Consider the following 20,490-nt stretch of genomic DNA (forward strand, 5'->3'; position numbering starts at 1 on the left):
ATTTCCATTTTTCCTTAATTGCAGGGTCTTAGGAAGAATTTAATAACTTTGAAATGAATAAATTTTTTTTATTGAGATTTTGAAACTGAATCCTAGAAGAACGGAGGTAAGATCTGTCTCTTTGGTAATCATTGAAAGCTCTACTGAGTGTTCAAATTGAGACGATTCATTGACGACTTATTCGAAACGTTAATATCGGGCTTATTTGAAAGGGCACACCCTAAATTTTATTTTCTTATTTGGAAAAGAATTTTTCGAAGATAATGAAATTTGTTAATTAAAGAATTAAATACAGGGTGTGCCATTTGAAATAGGTCTGATATTAACTTTTGAATGAGTCATCAATGTCTCATTTTGACCACCCAGTAGAATTCTGAATGATTATCAAAAAGTCAATAGGTTTTTTCAAGGGCCCTTCAATTTATCCAAAATCGAAATATCTCAAAAATGGTAAGTGTTAAGCATATGAATCTTCGAGCAAACCTGGGTTGATTTATTCCATGCAATATTAAATTCAATAAAATACAGGATGTTCCATGAGAAAAATCATAAATTTGATCATTTATACTTTTCTGGTACACTTTGTGTATTTTTAAACAATTTGAGATTGTAGCTCTAATGGTGCCGAATGATATAGTATGTCGAAAATGTTGGAGCTCAATCGTAATAGGGCGTCGCGTCAATATTGGAACACCCTGTATAATGGGGAAATAACTCAATTGTTTTAAATCAGAGAACGTTGTAAAAAATAGATATTTGAAATCTCGATATCAGTGGAAGTAAAAATTAAAAATAAAGAAGTATGGCTTCATCGTAAGTTATTTTATACTCGTCACCATATATTTCTTTCAACGCTTCACCATCAACAACCCTCTAGCAAGCGAGGAATCTAACACCTACATAGGGACCCATCCTAACAAATATCGTTCTTTGTCCTTCGTCAATTTCAATGGAACCCAAAACTTTGGATATAACCATCTCGCTCTTTTAGCTTGGTAGGGCCCTATAGCTATTCTCGACAAGAGCACGTGTACAACTGCCTAGAATCTAAAATACATACTCTCTCCGTGTTGGATGAAACAATACCCGAGCATAATTCGAATTACCCAGGAAGGGTTCAAGAGTTGAATGTTTGAAGCACTCGAGGCAAGAGCCTAATTGAGTTCAAGTGTTTCGAGATTAGATGCACAAAGGTACAATTTAATGGTCCTACGAGGTCATGGGTCAATTTCTAATTGTTTAAGCCGGAGTGCAGCTGCTGCTGTTTGCGAAGAGCTGACGTAAACACCTTATTCTGATCTTGTAGTTAGATGATAAACCTTGGGTCAAGAGAAAATACAGGGTGATTCACCGCGATGGCCTATTAGACGTTTATGTAAGAACTAATCATAAAGTTGTGCTGGAAATTTGCATGTTGGGGTTTGAGATAATGAGCTTTCTAACTGAAATATTTCAGATCTCTGCAACTTCCGGTTATGCCGGAAACAGACTACTAGTTTCTTAATTCAAATGGCACACCCTATATATAGGGTGTTTTTTTCGAGGTATATAACTGTAAGTTGGCAGTACTGTTCAAGATGGCGATCGATTTAACAGCTGTCAAGTGATTTATTCTCAGTTTGGTTTGGCAATTCATCATGAATAGACTCACGCCTGAACAACGCTTGCAAATAGTGCAATTTTATTCTGTGCGGAATACGTATCGCGCACTACGTCCATTTTATTTTGTTTAGCGATGAAGCGCACTTCTGGTTGAATGGCTACGTTAACAAACAAAACTGCCGCATTTGGAGTGAAGCTAATCCTCAAGTGTATGTCGAAACACCGTTACATCCAGAAAAACTGACTGTTTGGTGCGCTTTATGGGTTGCTGGAATCGTTGGTCCGTACTTCTTCAAAAACGATGATGGCCAGAACGTTACAGTCAATGGTGATCGGTATAGAGCCATTGATTACTAACTTTTTCATTCCTGAATTGAACAACTATGATTTCCAGGAGCTGTGGTTCCAACAAGACGGCGCAACATGTCACACAGCTCGTACCACAATCGATTTATTGAAAGACACGTTTGGTGACCGCCTAATTTCACGTTTTGGACCTGTGAATTGGCCTCCAAGATCTTGTGATTTAACACCGCTAGACTACTTTCTGTGGGGCTATGTAAAGTCATTGGTCTATGCGGATAAGCCACAAACCCTTGACCATTTGGAAGACAACATTCGCCGTGTTATTGCCGATATACGGCCACAAATGTTGGAAAAAGTCATCGAAAATATGCCAGAAATCATGTTTAAAATGTAATTCCACAAGATTATCTTGCGGATTAATAAAATTCATGTCAATCGAATAGTTCTATAGCTCTAAAAAAAAACACCCTTTATAACATACTGGGTGTGCCATTTGAAATAAGGAAGTAGTAGTCTGGTATAACCGGAAGTTGTAGAGATCTGAAAATATTTTAGAGAGAAAGATCATTGTCTCAAACCCCAACATGCAAATTTTCAGCTCAAAATTATGATTAATTTTTCATTAACGTCTAATAGGCTATCCCGTTGAATCACCCTGTATTTGAAGTTAATTCCAGGTTCGAATCCCAGTAATCCCACTACTCATATTTTTTTTTTATTTAGGATTATTAATAAATGTTTTAACAGGTCTTGATATTTTGCAATAAAAAAAGAAAACTTACAAACCATAACGTATAAAATGTTTATTTTGATTGTTTTTTCATTAGATGAGAACATCTAGGAAGAAACGTTAATTTTTATGTTTTATAGAGTAAATCGACTGTTACGTAATTTGTTGCGAAACTCAAAGATTTCGTTTTCTGCTATTAACTGGATTCTTGGACTTATTATTGAACGGGATTGAGGACATTAAAATTTTCGTAATGTTCTTCACTATAATATCCGATTAACTTTTCTAGGGATCATTACCATAAAAAACACGAATTTTACATAATGGTTTATAAAATTCCTCTACTTTACAAAATATCTGATCTCATTAAAAACTAATAGCGAATATTATCTCAGGGTTATTTGTTCAGAATTTCAAGCACAATATTTGAAGAATCAACACTCTATTTCTATTAGGGTTTGGGATTTAAAAGTAAAAAAAAAATGTTGGTATCTACATATTAAGGATCATCATCATGCCAACCAAACTTTATCATGATTTAGATTTATTATTATCACAAAAAGTGAATTTTAACAGTTCAAGTTTTGGAGCCTAAGCACATAGTTTGAAAGCTTCAGGATCGAATCCACAAGAGAATTCAATAAGAAAAATCTTTTTTTTTTTTTCATGAATATCTTAATTAGTAGTGCTTCATCAACTTATTTTTCCCTCACACTTAAAATAACTCCCTGTTTTTTTTTCCAGATTTTTCACATCCTACACTCGATTTCCACCAACATTCGATAGTTGAGCCAATTTTGTACCATGGACGACACAAAAGAAGGATACACACAACAAAAGAATCGGTAATTTTTCACCACTGTATTATCTGTTCGAATTGAATGAAGAATATTCTCGTGAAATTTGTTTTTATTATGTTCTCTATTACAGGATGGTCTGCATGCCGAGCATCTGCTAATAAAGTTGAAAATTTTAGACGAAATTTTTTTACTAGATCTCGTACTGAATAAGCAGTTGCTTTCAGATGGGTTCTTCCATAGGTATCAGGCCAATGGTACTGATATGGTCCACAAACACAACAACAAGGTATGTTACAAAACTAGTGATGGAAATGGATAATTTAATATGGATTTAAGAAAAATGCCAACAAATTTCAAGAGGTTATCGTTTTATTAGGCCAATTGAAAAGTCCTCTGTCTGATGCACACATGGCGGTGCTAGTATTAAGTGCATATGATTTTTAGTTAGTACCAACCTTCAAACGATACGTGTCAAAATTTGACAGCAGTCCGATCATTAGTTTGTGAGATATTGCGTTGTGAGTGTAGCTACTTTTGTTATTCAAAAAAAGATGGAAAAGAAGAATTTCGTGTGCTGATAAAATATTGCTTTTTGAAGGAAAAAATACAGTTGAAGCAAATTTTTCACTTGGTGAAGAGTTTCCGGGGTCTGCACCAGGAAAATCTACCATCATTGATTGGTATGCTAAGTTTAAACGTGGTGAAATGAGCACTGAAGGCGGCGAACGCAGTGGACGCCCAAAAGAGGCTGTCACCAACGAAAAAATCAAAAAAGTTCACAAAATAATTTTGAATGACCGTAAAGTGAAGTTGATCGAGATAGCAGACATTGTGAAGAAATCGTCTGAACGTGTACATCATATCATTCACGAATATTTGTACATGAGAAAGCTGTGTGCAAAATGGGTGCCGCTCGAGCTCACAATCAATCAAAAGCAACAACGTGTTAATGATTCTGGGCTATGTTTGAAGCTGTTTAAGTGCAATAAACCTAAATTTTTGCTTCGATATGTTACAATGGATGAAACATGGCTGCATCATTTCACTCCGGAGTCCAATCGACAGTCAGCTGAGTGGACTGCACACGATGAACCGAATCCAAAGCGAGAATAAACACAACAGTCAGCTGGCAAGGTTATGGCATCAGTATTCTGGGATGCGCAAGGTATAATATTAATTGATTACCTCCTAAAGGGCCAGACTATAAACAGCGATTATTATATAGCGTTATTGGATCGTTTGAAGGATGAAATCGTTAAAAAAACGGCCCCATTTGAAGAAAAAAAGGTGATGTTTCATCAAGACAATTCGCCGTGTCACAAATCAATGAGAACAATGGCAAAATTGCAAGAATTGGGCTTCAAATTGCTTCTGCATCCACCGTATTCGCCAGATCTGGCCCCCAGCGACTTTTTCCTGTTCTCAGACCTCAAAAGAATGCTCGTTGGAAAGAAATTTATCCAATGAAGAAGTAATCGCCGAAACTGAAGCCTATTTTGAAGCGTAAGACAAATCGTACTACAAATATCCCATCGAAAAGTTAAAAGATCGCTGTATCGCTCTCGATGGCAACTATGTTGAATGATTTAATCGAATTTTGCTAAAAAAATGTGTTTTACTATGGTAGAACGAGGACTTTTCAATTGGCCTGTTACCTTCCTCTCCATTATGAATTAAAGATCAATTGATTTCTTTTGAACTATACTCATTTTTTTAATAAAAATGGAACCTCTTATTGGAAAACCTTTATTTGTTAGAACCGAAAATTCATTAATATCATAATCTAACATTCTGATGTAAAATTTCCTTGATTAAATCTTGCAAACCGATATTTCCTGAAACAAAATGCCACCATCTCCATTCTCGTGCATCTGTTTCTTGTGACTAACCTTATTCTGAATCGATACAACGTTTGTTTGTCTGGTATATAAAGTGACCACCCCTACACTGATTAATACCAACCACACCCCATAAAAGATGTTTAATTCCGATATTACGTTTCACCTAACTGAACGCGCAAATTAACCTTTTGCAGGACGTGGACCTTTGCGATTACCACGGTAAGGTTAGGGGCAAGCCTGGATCCTGGGCAGCAATTTCGACATGCGATGGTCTAGATGGCGTGATATACGATGGCAGTGAACTACATTACGTTTCAAGGCACAGGGATAGTCAGGAAGCAAGTACGGGCAACATGGCCAGTAAACATTTTTTGTACAGCCACTCTAATTTAGCGGAAAACAATAAAACTTGCGGGTACAAGGGTAGGAATGAGGAAGACCATCACCACAAGCCAATTCTCAGGGTAAGCATAACATTTAATGATGCCAGAATAAGTTACAAAGACATTCAACTTTACTGTTGACTTAAGTGTCCCTTGTCTTTTCTACTTCTTTGATTTGGTCGGAAGTAGCTAAATACAAAAATCAAATTAAAACGTTAAAGTTAATAAACAACAGATTGTATTAACATCATTGAAAAGGCCGATTGTTATACAGGGTGACCCATTTTAAAAGATCCAATGACATTACTCCTTGGGGACAGCCTGTATGAAAAGACGTTTCAAATGAAAATTTCTTAGTATTTAGGAGGACATGGAATGCAGACATTCAAGGAATCAAGGAGACCTTGGAGTTTGATTTCAAGGTTATTTCAAGGTCTGGTAGATTTTTTGAATAGGTAATATACATATTTCTGTGCCAAACATTAATCTTCTTGAAAAACTGCAAACTCTGGAGATCTGATTTGTTTCATGCTTAAGATGGTCATGATAAAGTACTTCAAAGTTTTTTCTCATAAAATCATTCGTTTTCTGATTTTTTTTCTTCAACCGCGTACATGTGTTGAAATCGCGATAATAAAATCTCACCGGATGGCACATTTTGAAATTTTACCACTGCAAGCAGATACATAATTATCAATTTTAAATTGTGCGTAACAACACACAAATTTCTTCAGTATTATTTTTTCTTCTACATTTATTTCTGCTTATTAATTTTTCTCCTTACTTGATGCTTTTATCAACCGTCTGAAGCTTTGAATATAGGATAGAACTGTGCATTGCTAATCATGGGGAAACTTTTGAACATTAAAAAGTGCTATTAATATAATATTTGTTTAATTCTTCCTATTAAAAATTAATTTTTGATTTTTTATTTGTCTCTCCATGAACACTCACTTTTTCAAATATGATTAGTTTGTGTGTTGAAGTCATCAAAATCATGCTGGGCATAAAACACCCAATATTTCCACAATGGTACATTTTATAACAAAAGCTAAAAACATAATATTCCCAGTTTTATACAGATAATGAGATTCTGCAAAGGAAAATGTATATTTCCTATTAAAAATCCACTTGACCTTGAGAAAACTTTGATATTAAACTCCAAGGTCACATAGAATGTCTTAATTCGATGACAACCTGAAGACTAAGAAAGTTTTATTTGAAACATCATTTGATCCAGGCCCTTTCCAAGGAGTTATTCCAGTGGATCTTTTGAAATAAGTTAGCCAGTTTTCTGGAATAAAATAAGGAAAACTTTCAATTGATGATATAAAACATTTTGTAAATGAATTACGAAAAACAATGTTATAATATCTCGACCTCCAAAGCAGTACAAATAATTGTGAGAATTAATCATAAATTATATTTTCCATTATGCATAAACATCGAAACAAAATGATGGAAATCACGCTATTAAGACTTCAATTAAAATTTTTAATATGCTTGGAATTGACTCATAGCGAATATAAAATAGGAACTTGAGAAAATTACTTAATTTTTCTTCTGGACAATGGACCAGGATAGAGATTAACTGAATATGATGAAAGTGCATTACTACATAATTGAGATAAAATGATGAACTTAAATGTTTACAAATTTTTAATAAAATACAGTAACTGTTTCAACATTCTGTGGATTCCTCAAGTGTTACATATTAACTGGCGAAGGAATTTGGTATATTATCAAATATTTGTAAAAATCCATGTAACGTCTTTCAAATTTCATGAGCAAACCTAGAATAAGTTTCCTTTCAAGGGATATTTATAAATTTGAAATCTTGAGTTTCAAAAAACTTTTATTATGGCCTTAGTCACCAACAAACCATTTATGGGTTCAGTTTCAGTTTATCCAGCTGAATAATAAAGAGACTCACATATTTTTTGAGAAAATGCAACAAAAAATTGTATGAGCTCCAAAACAATTCGAAATTAATTTCTTTTTTTTTTCGCAGTACAAAAGAGATGTAGATCATAGTGAACTGATTCGCGGACCTTACAATGCAAATAAGGAATCAAAATATGTAGAATTAGTTCTAGTCATCGACAATAGGGAATATAAGGAATTGGGAGAGAGTAGACAAAGAGTTATACAACATTGTAAAACTATTGCCAACATTATAAATGGAGTAAGTTCACATTATTGAGAAAAATTACCTGTTAAAAAATAATGCTCACCTTTTATAATGTTTTCTTAATAAACTTACTTATTTTCAGCTGTATTCTCCGCTCAATATTTTCATAGCTCTAGTAGGTGTAGTTATATGGACAGAAAGGGATGAAATAAGTTTTTCCAGAGATGGGGACACAACACTTACAAATTTTTTACATTATAGACGAGAAAAACTTATTAAGGACCATCCCAATGACAATGCACAATTATTAAGGTAAAATGAAATGATTCAGAACATAAAACAAATAACTTGAAAAAATTATTCCTTTCTTACAGTAAGTTCAGTTTCGACAATGGAGTCGTAGGAAAAGCACTCAAAGGTCCAATTTGTACATACGAATACTCAGGAGGTGTAAATACTGACCACTCCCCTGTCATCGGACTTGTGGCCACAACAATAGCACATGAAATGGGGCACAATTTTGGTGAGTGTCAAAGCCATTTTTTTGTAATATTTTTCCCAAATTCTGTGGCGAATTAATTCATTCTGCTATACCTTGTCGAACAAAATCGTGCTGGAACGTTTCATGGTTATATTTCATATTATATGTTGGCACTCCTGTTACGGATTTATCTATCATCTGTCAAATTTGTAATACAGGAAACAGTTCTGACACCCAACATTTTTCAATTGAAAAATCCCTAAACAATATATATGGCAAAATATTTCATTAATGTCAATAAAAATTTAGTGTATTAGAGAAAAAAATATATAATACTCGTACAGAAGGCTCATTCTAACACTCGTAACTTTGAACTTGTGGAAAAATATCAATGCCTTCTGCACTTGCATTCTAAGAAAATTATTATGATGCAAATTATGTTTTCAGGTATGGAACACGATACTAATGACTGCCAGTGTCCCGATTCCCGTTGCATAATGGCCCCAAGTAGTTCGGCTGAAGCCCCGACCCACTGGTCATCTTGCAGTTTGAACTACCTTCTCTTAGCGTTCACCCATGGTATGGATTATTGTTTGAAAAACAAGCCACAAGCATTGTTCGACAGTCCTGTTTGTGGCAATGGGTTCGTTGAGCCTGGTGAACAGTGCGATTGTGGACTGCCCGAACACTGCGAAAACACTTGCTGCAATGCGACAACTTGCATGCTTTACTCAAATGCTAGTTGTGCAACTGGAGAATGCTGTGATTTATCGGTGAGTTTTTTGGGGTAATGGAAGTTAATCATGCGATAGGAAACAGAAATTTTGAATATACAGAGTGACCTCTTCAAAGAAAAATGGGTTTTCTCTATTGAAAATATTCAAATATAATTGTGTATACAAAAAAAACTTAAATTAGCGTTTATTGCATAATCAATTTTTTTTTCAGACTTGCATGCCAAAAAATGCAGGAGTTTTATGTAGATCTGCAGACTACGAATGTGATTTGCCAGAATACTGCACAGGACAGTCAGAATTCTGTCCACCTGATGTTTATAAAGTGGACACTGAAGTTTGTGACAATGGAAAGGTGAGACAAAAAAATAATGAAAGTTCTTCTTTGAAATACTTCGTGAATCAATCCATCAAAGGTTTTTGAAAAACCTGAAAACAAAAAAATAATCACAGAATTCTTATTAGTGTACCAACTATAGATATAAAAACTAGCTCTCTAATAACTTAATTTCTGTCAATTATTGATTATTTCAGAGCTGTTCAATGTTTCTGCATTTCACACAAGTGTATAACATTTTCTCTAATTGTGTGGAAATTCTGCCATACCTTGTAGAACAAAATCGTGCTGGGATATTTCAGTTTCTCACAGATTTCATGGTAATATTTCAGCATTATATGTTGGTACTCACCTGTCATGAATATATCTGTTATCTGTCAAGTTTCTGATACAGAAAACAGTTCTACCAATCAATATTTTTCAATGCAAAAATCACTAAACGATATTTATGGAAATATTCCATTAATTTCAATAAAAATTTAGTGAATTAGAGAAAATAATGAATGATACTAGTGCAAAAGGCTTATTATAATACTGGTTCATTCAAAAATTGTCCTCTTTGTGTCTCGTTTTGAATTTCGAATTTATGAAAGAATATCAATGCCTTCTGCACTTGTGTTATAAATAACTATTCATTGCGTTTTGTTTAAGTCCATATTTTATTTCATTGATACAATTTTCAGGCCTATTGTTATCATGGATTCTGTAGGACAAGAACAGACCAATGCAGATTACTTTGGGGTGAAACTGGCAAGTCGAGCGATGAACAGTGCTATAAAATGAATACCAAAGGGACCAGACATGGCAATTGCGGCTACAATAAGTTCAACAAATCCTTCACCAAGTGTCAAAACGAGTAAGTTTTTTTAGTTATTATTCTTGTTTGAGTATTTTACTGAATTATTATTTTGTAGGAGTGTATTATGTGGCATGCTGCACTGTAAACATCTCAACGAACGTCTCGAGTTTGGAATGGAGACGGTGGCTATCTTATCTCAAAGTTTCATCAATTCTAAGGGTACGATAATACCTTGTCGGAATGCAATTGTGGATTTGGGAATCAATCAGATAGATCCTGGATTGGCGCCAGATGGAGCATCTTGTGGAGATGGAAAAGTGAGTTTCAAACATTTCATTAAGAATATAATAAAAAATTTCGAAGGTTTTAGGACCCTATTCTTGATAATTGATCTTTCAAAGTGTATATGTAATTTCAGTGCTCAAAACACTAATAGTATGAATAAAAAATACATTTTTATATGTTGGTACTGGGATCTCTCCTGTCACGGATTCATCTATTATCTGTCAAATTTCTTATGCAGAAAACAGTTTTGCCAACCTAAATTTTTCGACACAAAATTTGCTGAACGTTATTTATGGAAATATTCTATTAATTTCAATAAAATTTCAGTGAATTAGAGAAAATAATATATAATAATACTTGCATAGAAAGCTCATTCTAATCTTCTTTCGTAAACCTCAGTTTCGCACATATTTCATTATTATATGTTAGTACTCGGAACTCTCCTGTCACTGATACATCTATTATCTGTCAAATTTCTGATACAGAAAACAGTTCTGCCAACCAATATTTTTCAATGCAAAAATCACTAAACGATATTTATGGAAATATTCCATTAATTTCAATGGAAATTTAGTGTATTAGAGTAAATAATGTATGATACCTATACAGAAGATTTACTCTAACATTTGTTCATTAAAAAACTCGTCAAATCTTAGCTCATTTTTAAATTTTGAACACTTGGAAGAATATCAATGCCTTTTGTAATTATATTTTAAATATCTATTCTAGAGTTTTTTATTAAATATTTTCAACATAATGCCACTTCCTTTATTTTAATTTTTGGTTAAGTTATTATCCAAAATATATTTTTTTTTTTTCAATAGATGTGTGTGAACCAAAAATGCATGAGGGTAGAAAGCTTGAGGAAGGAGTGGCTAACCTGTCCGAACGATTGCAACAACAATGGCTGGTGTAACAACTTGGGACATTGCCACTGCAAACAAGGTTTTGCACCACCCGATTGCGAATATCCTGGCCCTGGAGGATCTGAAGATAGCGGTCCTGCCAGTGATCCAAATAGTAAGATTTCCAACCTTTTATCATATTACAATTTTCACTTCAGTGAGAAACGTCTGCCTTTATTTCTCTGCCAATTTATACATTAACGGCCTGCTTTATATTCATTCTTCTAATTTACTCGCTGCTAAACAAACTTAAGGGCTATTCAAATCAATCTTGATTAAAAAATTAGACTAAATAATTTTGTAATCTGGTATAATGTTGACCAAACATCATTCGAAAGAGAGATCGTTATAACTTAAGTACACAAATACACTCTAGGTTTTCTTTCATCTTGAGGAAGAAATTAAGGAACGGACAAAATCTCAACAGAGTTTATAGTTCATTTTCAATTTTTTTTTAATTGTAGCTTGATTTTATTTATTGCGATATTTTAAATTCGAGAATGAATGAGGATAGCATCTGAATAGCTATGTTTCCAAGGAATCAAGCTGCAATTGAAAAAAATTTCAAAAATCAGCTCATTGAGATTCTGTCTGATCCCCTAATTTTGCTGGTGTGTATACAGGGTGATTCACTGGGAGTGTCTATCAGATATTTATGGAAAACTTATCATAATTTTCAGCTGCAAATTTGCATATTGAGGTTTGAGAAAATGATCTCGTTTTTTCTTTTTCGATTCTGTAAATACGTAGTATTATAAGACTGTTTGCGGTTTGGATCAAATATTTACAGGGTGTTCATAAGAAGATCATGAACCCTATACCTAAAATGAATATTTTGAGAGTTATCGAAGAAGAACCTTGAAAGAGGAAAAACCACAATTCCTCACTGTGTGGAGTAGTCTGTTACCTCCGGAAAAATCAGAAAAAAACTAAAATGCTGTTTGGACAACTAAATTTTACATTTCTTGAATTATAATTAATTTTTCGTTGGGTTTGTTAAGAAATCCATAAACCAATACAATTTTCAAATACGAATAATTCATTATAATTCTTGAAATGTCAAATTTAGTTATGGAAACATCAAATTTTAGTTTCTTCCTGTGTTTTCCGGAAATCACAGACTACTCAACTCATTTATAAATTGCGGTTTTTCCTCATTTAAAGTTCTTCCTCGATAACTCTTGAAGTATCTATCTTAGGTATAAGGTTTGCTTAAGTAACCCCCACTATTTTTGGACTTAGAATCGATTGAAATAATTAAAAATATAGGTTCTAATTTGAAAATCTTCAGTTTTGATGAATTTGAGTTTTCCTAGTTCATGATCTTCTTATAAACACCCTGTATATTTTTGGTCCAAACCGCAAAAAATATTATAATACTACGTATTTGCAGAATCGAAAAAAAAACATTCGAAAAAAGCTTTTTCTGCCGAAAAATTAAAAAAAATGTGAGTTCTCATCACCACCATTTTTTCATAAGAATCCTATTAACTCAAGAACCGTTGAGATTTTATCCAAGGTATGGGATATTGCCGAAATTGTCATCAAAAAAGCTATCTAATGATGCAATAATATACTGGGTGTGCCATTTGAAAAAAGAAAGTAGTTGTCTGTTTACGGTATAACCGGAAGTTGTAAAGATCTGAAAATATTTTAGGGAGAAAGATCATTGTCTCAAACCCCAATACGCAAATTTTCAGCTCAAAATTATGATTAGTCCTCCATAAACGTCTAATAGGCCATCCTGGTGAATCACCCTGTATATGATTACCTATTCTCGATTCAATTATTTCAATTATTATTTTTTGAAGATTCTTCTTGCGTCAGTAATTCAAATTATGTGATAAACAAAGGAATCAGTTCTTACTGGAATTATTAATTGATCTTCAACATGTTTGTAACTCTCACTCAAGTGACACTTATCTTTGAAGTAATAAAGTTAGGTCAACCTTATACTAAACACTTATTATAAACAATAGAATAATAATAAATTTGATGGTAAATGGTTTAAATTAATGTCATAATGGTGATTTGATTTCTCAATCATCGCCAGAACATTATTTGGAAAGATAATGTTCCCACATAAAACATAAATTTTACTTTTTAAAAGGCAGAAACCCATGATAAAATTCACTTTTGATAGAAACCTTTCATGAGAAGGCCATGACAAAAGGCATTATAATGTTATCTATTGGACTCTGAAATTTTCACCTGTTTTGATTTTGAAATTTTTACATGTTTTGATTGAACTTTTTTTTCAGGAAATCAAGTCTACGTTCAACTAATGTTTATCGTCTTTCTGGGCATTATACCGGCTATAGCTCTTTGCGCGTTCATCTACTATTATCTAAAGAGAAATAGTGTCTATGGAAGCCATATGAAGAGCCTCCCCTCAATGTATGTAGCTTTGAATTGTCTCGAAAACAGTTTTCAGCATGTTTTCGTAGCATGTGGGTGTTTTGACAGCTTTAGAAGCACAAACGGTGGTGGTAGTAATATTGGTGTTGGTAATACAAATGAAATATCGAGTCAAAATAACAAAAGTACGGTTAGGATTCCTCCTGTTGTCATTCATCAGACAGGCGTTGTCTCAACGACTAATCCTGAAGGAATAATTAATAGTTCATTGATTAAAGACGGTAGAAAGAGTTTGAGGAATAACGGAAATCAAGGTCTTGATATTCCTCAAATCGCTGTTATAAATTATTCGAGGGCTGGAAATAGTGGAGGTAACGTCAGAAATTTGATTAAAGGTTACAATAACGAAAATTTTAGTCATTGATTAAGAATTTTTGCAAGGCCTATTTGTTTTAATTTTAAAAAGGAAAAATATGATCTCTACTAATGATACTGGTATTATTTCCAAAAAAGGTGTAAATGTGACAAAATAAGTCATTTGCTGTATGAAGAATCGAAGTTGAATATACGGGGTGACCCATTTTGAAAGATCCACTAATATAACTGCTTGGGAAGAATATGGATCAAAAAATGTTTCAAATGAAAGTTTCTTAGTTTTCATCAAATGCAGAACTTCAAGGTGATCTTGCAGTTTGATTTCAGCGACTTTTCAAGGTCAAGTAGATTTTTTAATAGGAGATATAAATTTTCCTTTGCAGAATACTTATCTTTTTGGAAAAAAAAATAACGTTTTGTTCCGTTTGTTTTAAAACTAATTATAATGTTTCATGCTCGAGATAATCATGATGAAGTACTTCGAAGTCATTACCATAAAATCATTTGTATTTGTATTCCGTATGAAAATATTCAAAAATGAAAACTACTTTGTTTTCTGAATTTTTTTTCCAACCGCACACTTGAGTTGACACCAAATGCCCAATTTGGAATTGTTGCCATTGCAAAAAGAAGCATAAGTACATAATGGTGAATTTTAGATTGTGCGTAATTTCAAACAGTTTTTATTAATATTATTTTTTCTTTTTTATTTTTACTACTTTTTTTTTTTACTCGTTAATTGATGCTTTTATAAACCATCTGAAGCTTTGAACAGAGGATAGAACTGTGCATTGCTAATCATGGTAAATCTTTTGAACATTTGATAAGGTGAAATGTGCTATAAATTTAATTTTTCTTCGATTCTTTCGGTTAAAAATTAATTTTCTATTCGTTATTTGTCTCTTCATGAATACTCACTTCTTCAAATTGCTCAGTAATTTTTGCGAAGAAGATCATAACCATTCTAAGCATAAAACACTTCATATCTCCGCAACAGTTCATTTTATGGCAAAAAATTTTTTTTTTTTCAAATAAAGAGATTCTGCAAAGGAAAATGTATATTCCCTATTCAAAAAATCTACTTGACCTTGAATAGAAACTTGAAATCTTTGCATTTGATGTCACCCAGAAGAGTAAGAAACTTTTTCCTACAACTGCTATGAAAAGTAGCGTATTCTTCATAGCCTACTCAATTTCAAAACTATGTATTGCTCATACTGTGAGAAATATTATTTCTCACGGCACTTTGCCCACACCTCGCTTGATGGACCAATGAAATTGGGCTTTTGAGTCGTTTCTATGGAAACGCAATAAATTAGCACATACTGTCAACGAAGGCCATTTTGATTTGAATCAAGTCCATACTTGAATTATTGAAATTTGTGCAGTTGTAGGAAAAGTATAGTGTGCAACATGTGGAGAAAGTCGTTTTCTCGCTCGTGTGTTTGCGGCACTCGCCTTTCAGGCTCGTGCTACAAACTTCCACACTCGCGAGAAAAGTTGGAAACTTCCCCACTTGTTGCACAATATACTATTTTTGATCCAGGCTCTTTTCAAGGAGTTATTTCATAGGATCTTTTAAAATGGGTCACCCTGTGTAAATATATTTTTATAAACTTATGTTTTTCCTGATTTGCTCATTTGAAAAATGAAAACTGTGTTTTTTTTATGTTTTCTCTGCTTAAACTTGCTATTTAAGATTCTTCAAATTAATTCTCTTGTAGTTTATTACAGAAAAAAATTATTTTACACCATTATTTAAGTGATATTCATAATACTCAAATTTCATCTTATACTCCAGTTCATTTTAGCAGGTTTTTGTAGGTCATACGGTTTTTTAAGATATTTATGCCTAGTCTTACTTTTTAGTATTGCATGTTGTGTAGTTTTGCTGTCTTTCAATAAAAACTCCTTCAATTGTTATTTTTTTCTTTCTAACAAAAAATGGATATTATTTTGGAATAAAGGATTGAAAAGTTACATTACTATTACAGTTTTTTCATTCTAATTGAAATAAATAAATGTTCTTTATTTCAAAATGATGGCAGATATTGGCCGTATTCATTTTAGTTTTTTCCATTATGGATTCCCATGAACATTTTACTTTTTCATCTTAAGAATTTGCATGATTTCTTGAATCTGTATATGCAAATGCATATATTATGTTTAGTTTAACCGTACTTCATTGCTAGTTCATTCCATATTGGTAAGTATCTTTATTCTCAGCATTCTCTTTCAAATTGCTACACTAGACATAAAATATCATATTCTGCATGAAAACAATTTTAATTCTCGTTTTTTTTTTACTATATTACATGTTTCAATTAAATAGTTATTCCAAAATGTCCAGGGCCCTTTATATTTTATCGACTCCATGAAAGTTTTTCTTTTTCAGATCTTCATCGCGTCAGTTGAAAACCGTGGAAGATGGGAACGGTGGCAAAGGTTTTATGGACCCGACTAAAAGGGGAGAAGACAACCATTCTCTTCTACAAGGGGATTCGTCCACCCCCGTAGGTTTTCAGATAGGTTTCTTCGGACATTTCAAAATTTCTATAAATCCCGCAAAATTAGACACCAATAAGCGAAGGGTACTTCGACCACCTCCTCCGTTACCAGCCGGACCATCATTGACCGAGGTGAACTTGAACACCAGCATTGAACCTATAAGACCTGCGCCAATGCCACCTAGTACTTTCCAAAAAGAGATCGAACCTGTTAGGATCGCCCCACCTCCACCAGTGGTTTCTGTAGCTGCGAATTCTCCCCCTCAAAATGTCACCTCGATCACGCAAAACAGTACTTTATATCCCACCCCTCAAACTAATACTGCATCGTCGGTAAATACGCTTAGATCCAATTTTTTCAATAAACCGCTTCGAGCTCCTTCTTTCAAGAAGAATCCCATCGTTAACATCGTGAATCAAACGGATACAGCGCCTACTTTGCCTCCTCCGAACCCTAACCACTCAGCTAGGCCGATTATCTCATCGCCAGTTCTTGAAAGTTCTACCTCAACTGCGAAGGAACTTATGTCACCTCCTCGTAAAACACCAGTGATACCTGTACAGCCACAAGTGTTAAAAGTTGAACCAAGCGTGCAGATTAAGAGTAACGATGTTGTGGACACTGTTTCACCAATTATACCCACAAATACCGTAACATTCCCCAGTACCAACACTTTGAAGAAGGCTCCTAAAGAGAACGCTATTTCCTTAAATAGAATTACATCTTTCTTGAAGCCTACCGACAAAAAACCAACTTTACAACACAAACCGTCTCAAATCAAAGCGAATAAAATAGATAGGAATCAACTTCGGACTATGGAAATATCCAATCCCATACCCCAATCTACAATAGATGTACCCCAAACTGCCGTTCCAGCAAATTCACAAACAACACAGGCTGTGGTGATGCGTTCTAAAAGCATGAGAAGTGGAGATGTAAAAAAGAGACCTGCTATCCAAACTTTTGGTTCTATGCGTCAACCACCTGGTTTTAAAAGACCTGTTAGTATACCGTGTGGAGTTAGACCAAAAATACCCCCACCTCCTAGACCACCAGCTTTCAGTCAGAATGAGTATGACGATTGTTTGAACAAAGAAGATAGGTTGGACAGTCCGCCCAGTACAGATAATATTTACGCTGTTATAGAAGAATCTCCCACCAAAAGTCCAGAAACGACAAATGCTAACGATTCATTGGGACTACTGGGTGAAATAGTCTCCGAAATAAAGAATAGAAATTTCGATTCTATTTACTCAACTTCTACTTTAGCCAGGAAGAAAAAAGAAGAAGAAGAAATGAAAATGAAAGAAGTCAATACAGATAGTATTTCTACTGATATTGAGAACACTTACAGTAACATGGGTAACATGAAATCTAGTGCCAGTTCTACATCTAGCGGATATATTCAACCTAATACCCAAATTTCAGCTGGTTACGTTCAGCCTTCAACGTTACACAAACCAGTTGAAATAAGTAGTGTGAATGAATTGAAAGAAGTTAAAGACGCAAAATCAGAAATACCGCCGAAGGTATTAAAAAAAAATAATTCTAAAGATAAACTGTTAGGTGAAACTAACAATAAACCTAAGCAAAAAGAAACACCAACAAACAAACAAACTACTCCAGTAAATTTAAGGAGTAGAAAGCCATCGCCAAGTGGTGCTAGAAATAGACTGACCAACAACAGTCCTGATTTAGTTACTAGCTGTAACTCTAAGTCGAATAAACCACCTGATGTGCTAAATCGAGCTAGTAGTACTCAAAAAAAACCTACAGTTAGTGTAAAACCCAATGTAAATAGTACTCCTAAGACTGCTTCAAAAGTTGGTACTAAACCTGTTCCGGGTAGGGTTTTACCAACAAAAAAATCAAGTGACGATCTTAAAGCAGACAGTAAGAAAACAGACACGTCTTCGGGAAAAGATTCCAAAACAGCGATTAAAAATTTGCCAAATCGTAGTAGTTCTAGGGTTGCTGCGTTGCAACAAAAATTTCAACAATAATACACAATATTCACAGGGTGACTTAGCTTCAAATCAAACTCGAATTATAAACTTACAAATCACTTCTAGTGTTCAAATTTTTTAAAATACTTTATGATAAAACCAAAATCATATTGAATTTGGAAATTGTGTTAGTTAATTATTCGAAGGATTCCGCTTTTTATAATACAGGATTTTTCTTTAAGTGAAAATTAGATAGTACATTTTTTTGAGAACTAATCTCGAATTATTGTTCTTTCGTCGAATATATAACTACGGCACCTCAGACCCGAGGTATAAATTTATACAGTGATAAAAAATTCGTCCAAGAATTGTTTTCTACATTCAAGACATCACATTTTCATTGTTCATTTACATTTAATTTTTTCTCATACTTGATTTTGCAAGATTTTGACGAAGTGTTATTGTAGTTTATTATTATTTGACTTGAAAGGAGCAGAAGGCTGGCCTTCATATATATTTTCTTCATATTGAAAAAGTGTCCTAAAATATGTAGGACTAACATAATTTTGACCATGCCTTTCAAAAAAACTGTGATATCTTTTTTGAACTATATTTCGATAACTTGTTGTAAGAAGCATCTAACATTTCATCAAAATCTTGAATGAAGTTCTAGACAATGTACTGATAACCAGATGAGCATTTTAATAAACATTGTTGTGGAAATGCTCAAAATCTCCATTTCATTTCCATTTTTCAAAAAAATGCATTTAATATACATGAAATTTGTATAAGGGCCCTATTTTTCTCTACCCATTTTTCTTTTTTGTAATGGCAGCTGTGATTCGAGAGATTTGTTTGGAAACTGAATTAATTAAATTTTATGTATTATTATGGATTTTATTGAGATTATGGGTAGTATTATATTCTTATACTCTATAATGTAACTATTACAATTCAAATAGCTCGATTGAAAGACATACATATTTCACAAATCGTGTCCCACTTATGGCAATTTTTAGTGAATTTCGAAAGCTGTGGTTTTGTTTTCCTTTCATACTAGTTTTGATTCTAGATACATTTATTTGTTTATTTTGAAAGACAATCAAAATGGTCGTATTATTCTTAAGAATGTACATTCATATTATAAATATAGAATTAACTGTTCGAAACTTTTTTGTATATAAAAACCAAAGAATTAGTTTCTCATGTGAATAAGTACGTTATTTCATTATAAACATTTGTAAAACATAATTTAAATGAATATATATTTATTGCAAAACTTTTATCATTTTTTCTCATCATTTATTTCATCAAAAATCAATAAGGAATTTCTCAAAAACGACTGATCTAATTTGATTTATGGTGTATTTAGTCATTAGTCCAACCAGAAACATTTTTCTGCACATTTAAAGCACTATTTTCCAACAAAAATCACAAGTTCTCTTAAGAATTACCTAATTGCAAATCGGTAATCAGCATCAAGATTTCCTCGTCATATGAGATTTTGAAGCAGATTTGGCCATAAACTCGTAAGAGAAATTTTCCTAATCATACTCATATTATTTTTAGAGAATTATAGACTATGGTGCCATCTAGGAAGAGTAGATCAAACAAAATTCTAATAATGGTAGGTCATTACAGGATTCTATACGTATTTGGCCGCGGGAGTAATTAGTTCAGTAAAATTCAGATAGATGGCTTATAGCAAAATTCTTTACTGATTTAAATTTAGGATTTTTTCCCAATAACTGGCATAATTCGATTGTTACCAGATCTGTTTCAGATCGTACATGACGAATTCGGCTTCGATTCTTAGCAGAAAAGTGTTTCTTGGATTTAAATCACAATTTTTCTGTGAAATTAGTAATATCTCAGTTTTGAGCTGTGTTACAAAGAAACTTATTGCAGGTTAGTATTCAGTGTGTAAAATTCTTGAAGATATCAAATTCTGAAGCTGATGCAACAACAT

General features: G+C 33.3%; 2 protein-coding genes across 3 annotated transcripts in view; one reads left to right on the top strand and one right to left on the bottom strand.

Annotated features, from left to right (window-relative positions):
• The window catches only part of LOC123680310 (disintegrin and metalloproteinase domain-containing protein 12), a 48,496-nt gene extending 28,696 nt beyond the window's left edge, over positions 1-19,800 (top strand). The window contains exons 2-14 of the mRNA XM_045618144.1: positions 3,383-3,483; positions 3,569-3,724; positions 5,474-5,743; positions 7,674-7,847; positions 7,936-8,105; positions 8,168-8,316; positions 8,722-9,047; positions 9,223-9,363; positions 10,029-10,201; positions 10,260-10,461; positions 11,254-11,449; positions 13,596-13,731; positions 16,463-19,800. Coding sequence (XP_045474100.1) covers positions 3,383-3,483; positions 3,569-3,724; positions 5,474-5,743; positions 7,674-7,847; positions 7,936-8,105; positions 8,168-8,316; positions 8,722-9,047; positions 9,223-9,363; positions 10,029-10,201; positions 10,260-10,461; positions 11,254-11,449; positions 13,596-13,731; positions 16,463-18,578 — 4,310 coding nt within the window. The 3' untranslated portion in view covers positions 18,579-19,800. The remainder of the gene's footprint in view (positions 1-3,382; positions 3,484-3,568; positions 3,725-5,473; positions 5,744-7,673; positions 7,848-7,935; positions 8,106-8,167; positions 8,317-8,721; positions 9,048-9,222; positions 9,364-10,028; positions 10,202-10,259; positions 10,462-11,253; positions 11,450-13,595; positions 13,732-16,462) is intronic.
• The window catches only part of LOC123680316 (ankyrin repeat-containing protein DDB_G0279043-like), a 79,820-nt gene that overhangs the window by 40,544 nt on the left and 18,786 nt on the right, over positions 1-20,490 (bottom strand). The window lies entirely within an intron of this gene.

Source organism: Harmonia axyridis, chromosome 5, assembly GCF_914767665.1.
Source record: "Harmonia axyridis chromosome 5, icHarAxyr1.1, whole genome shotgun sequence".
Taxonomy (NCBI): domain Eukaryota; kingdom Metazoa; phylum Arthropoda; class Insecta; order Coleoptera; family Coccinellidae; genus Harmonia; species Harmonia axyridis.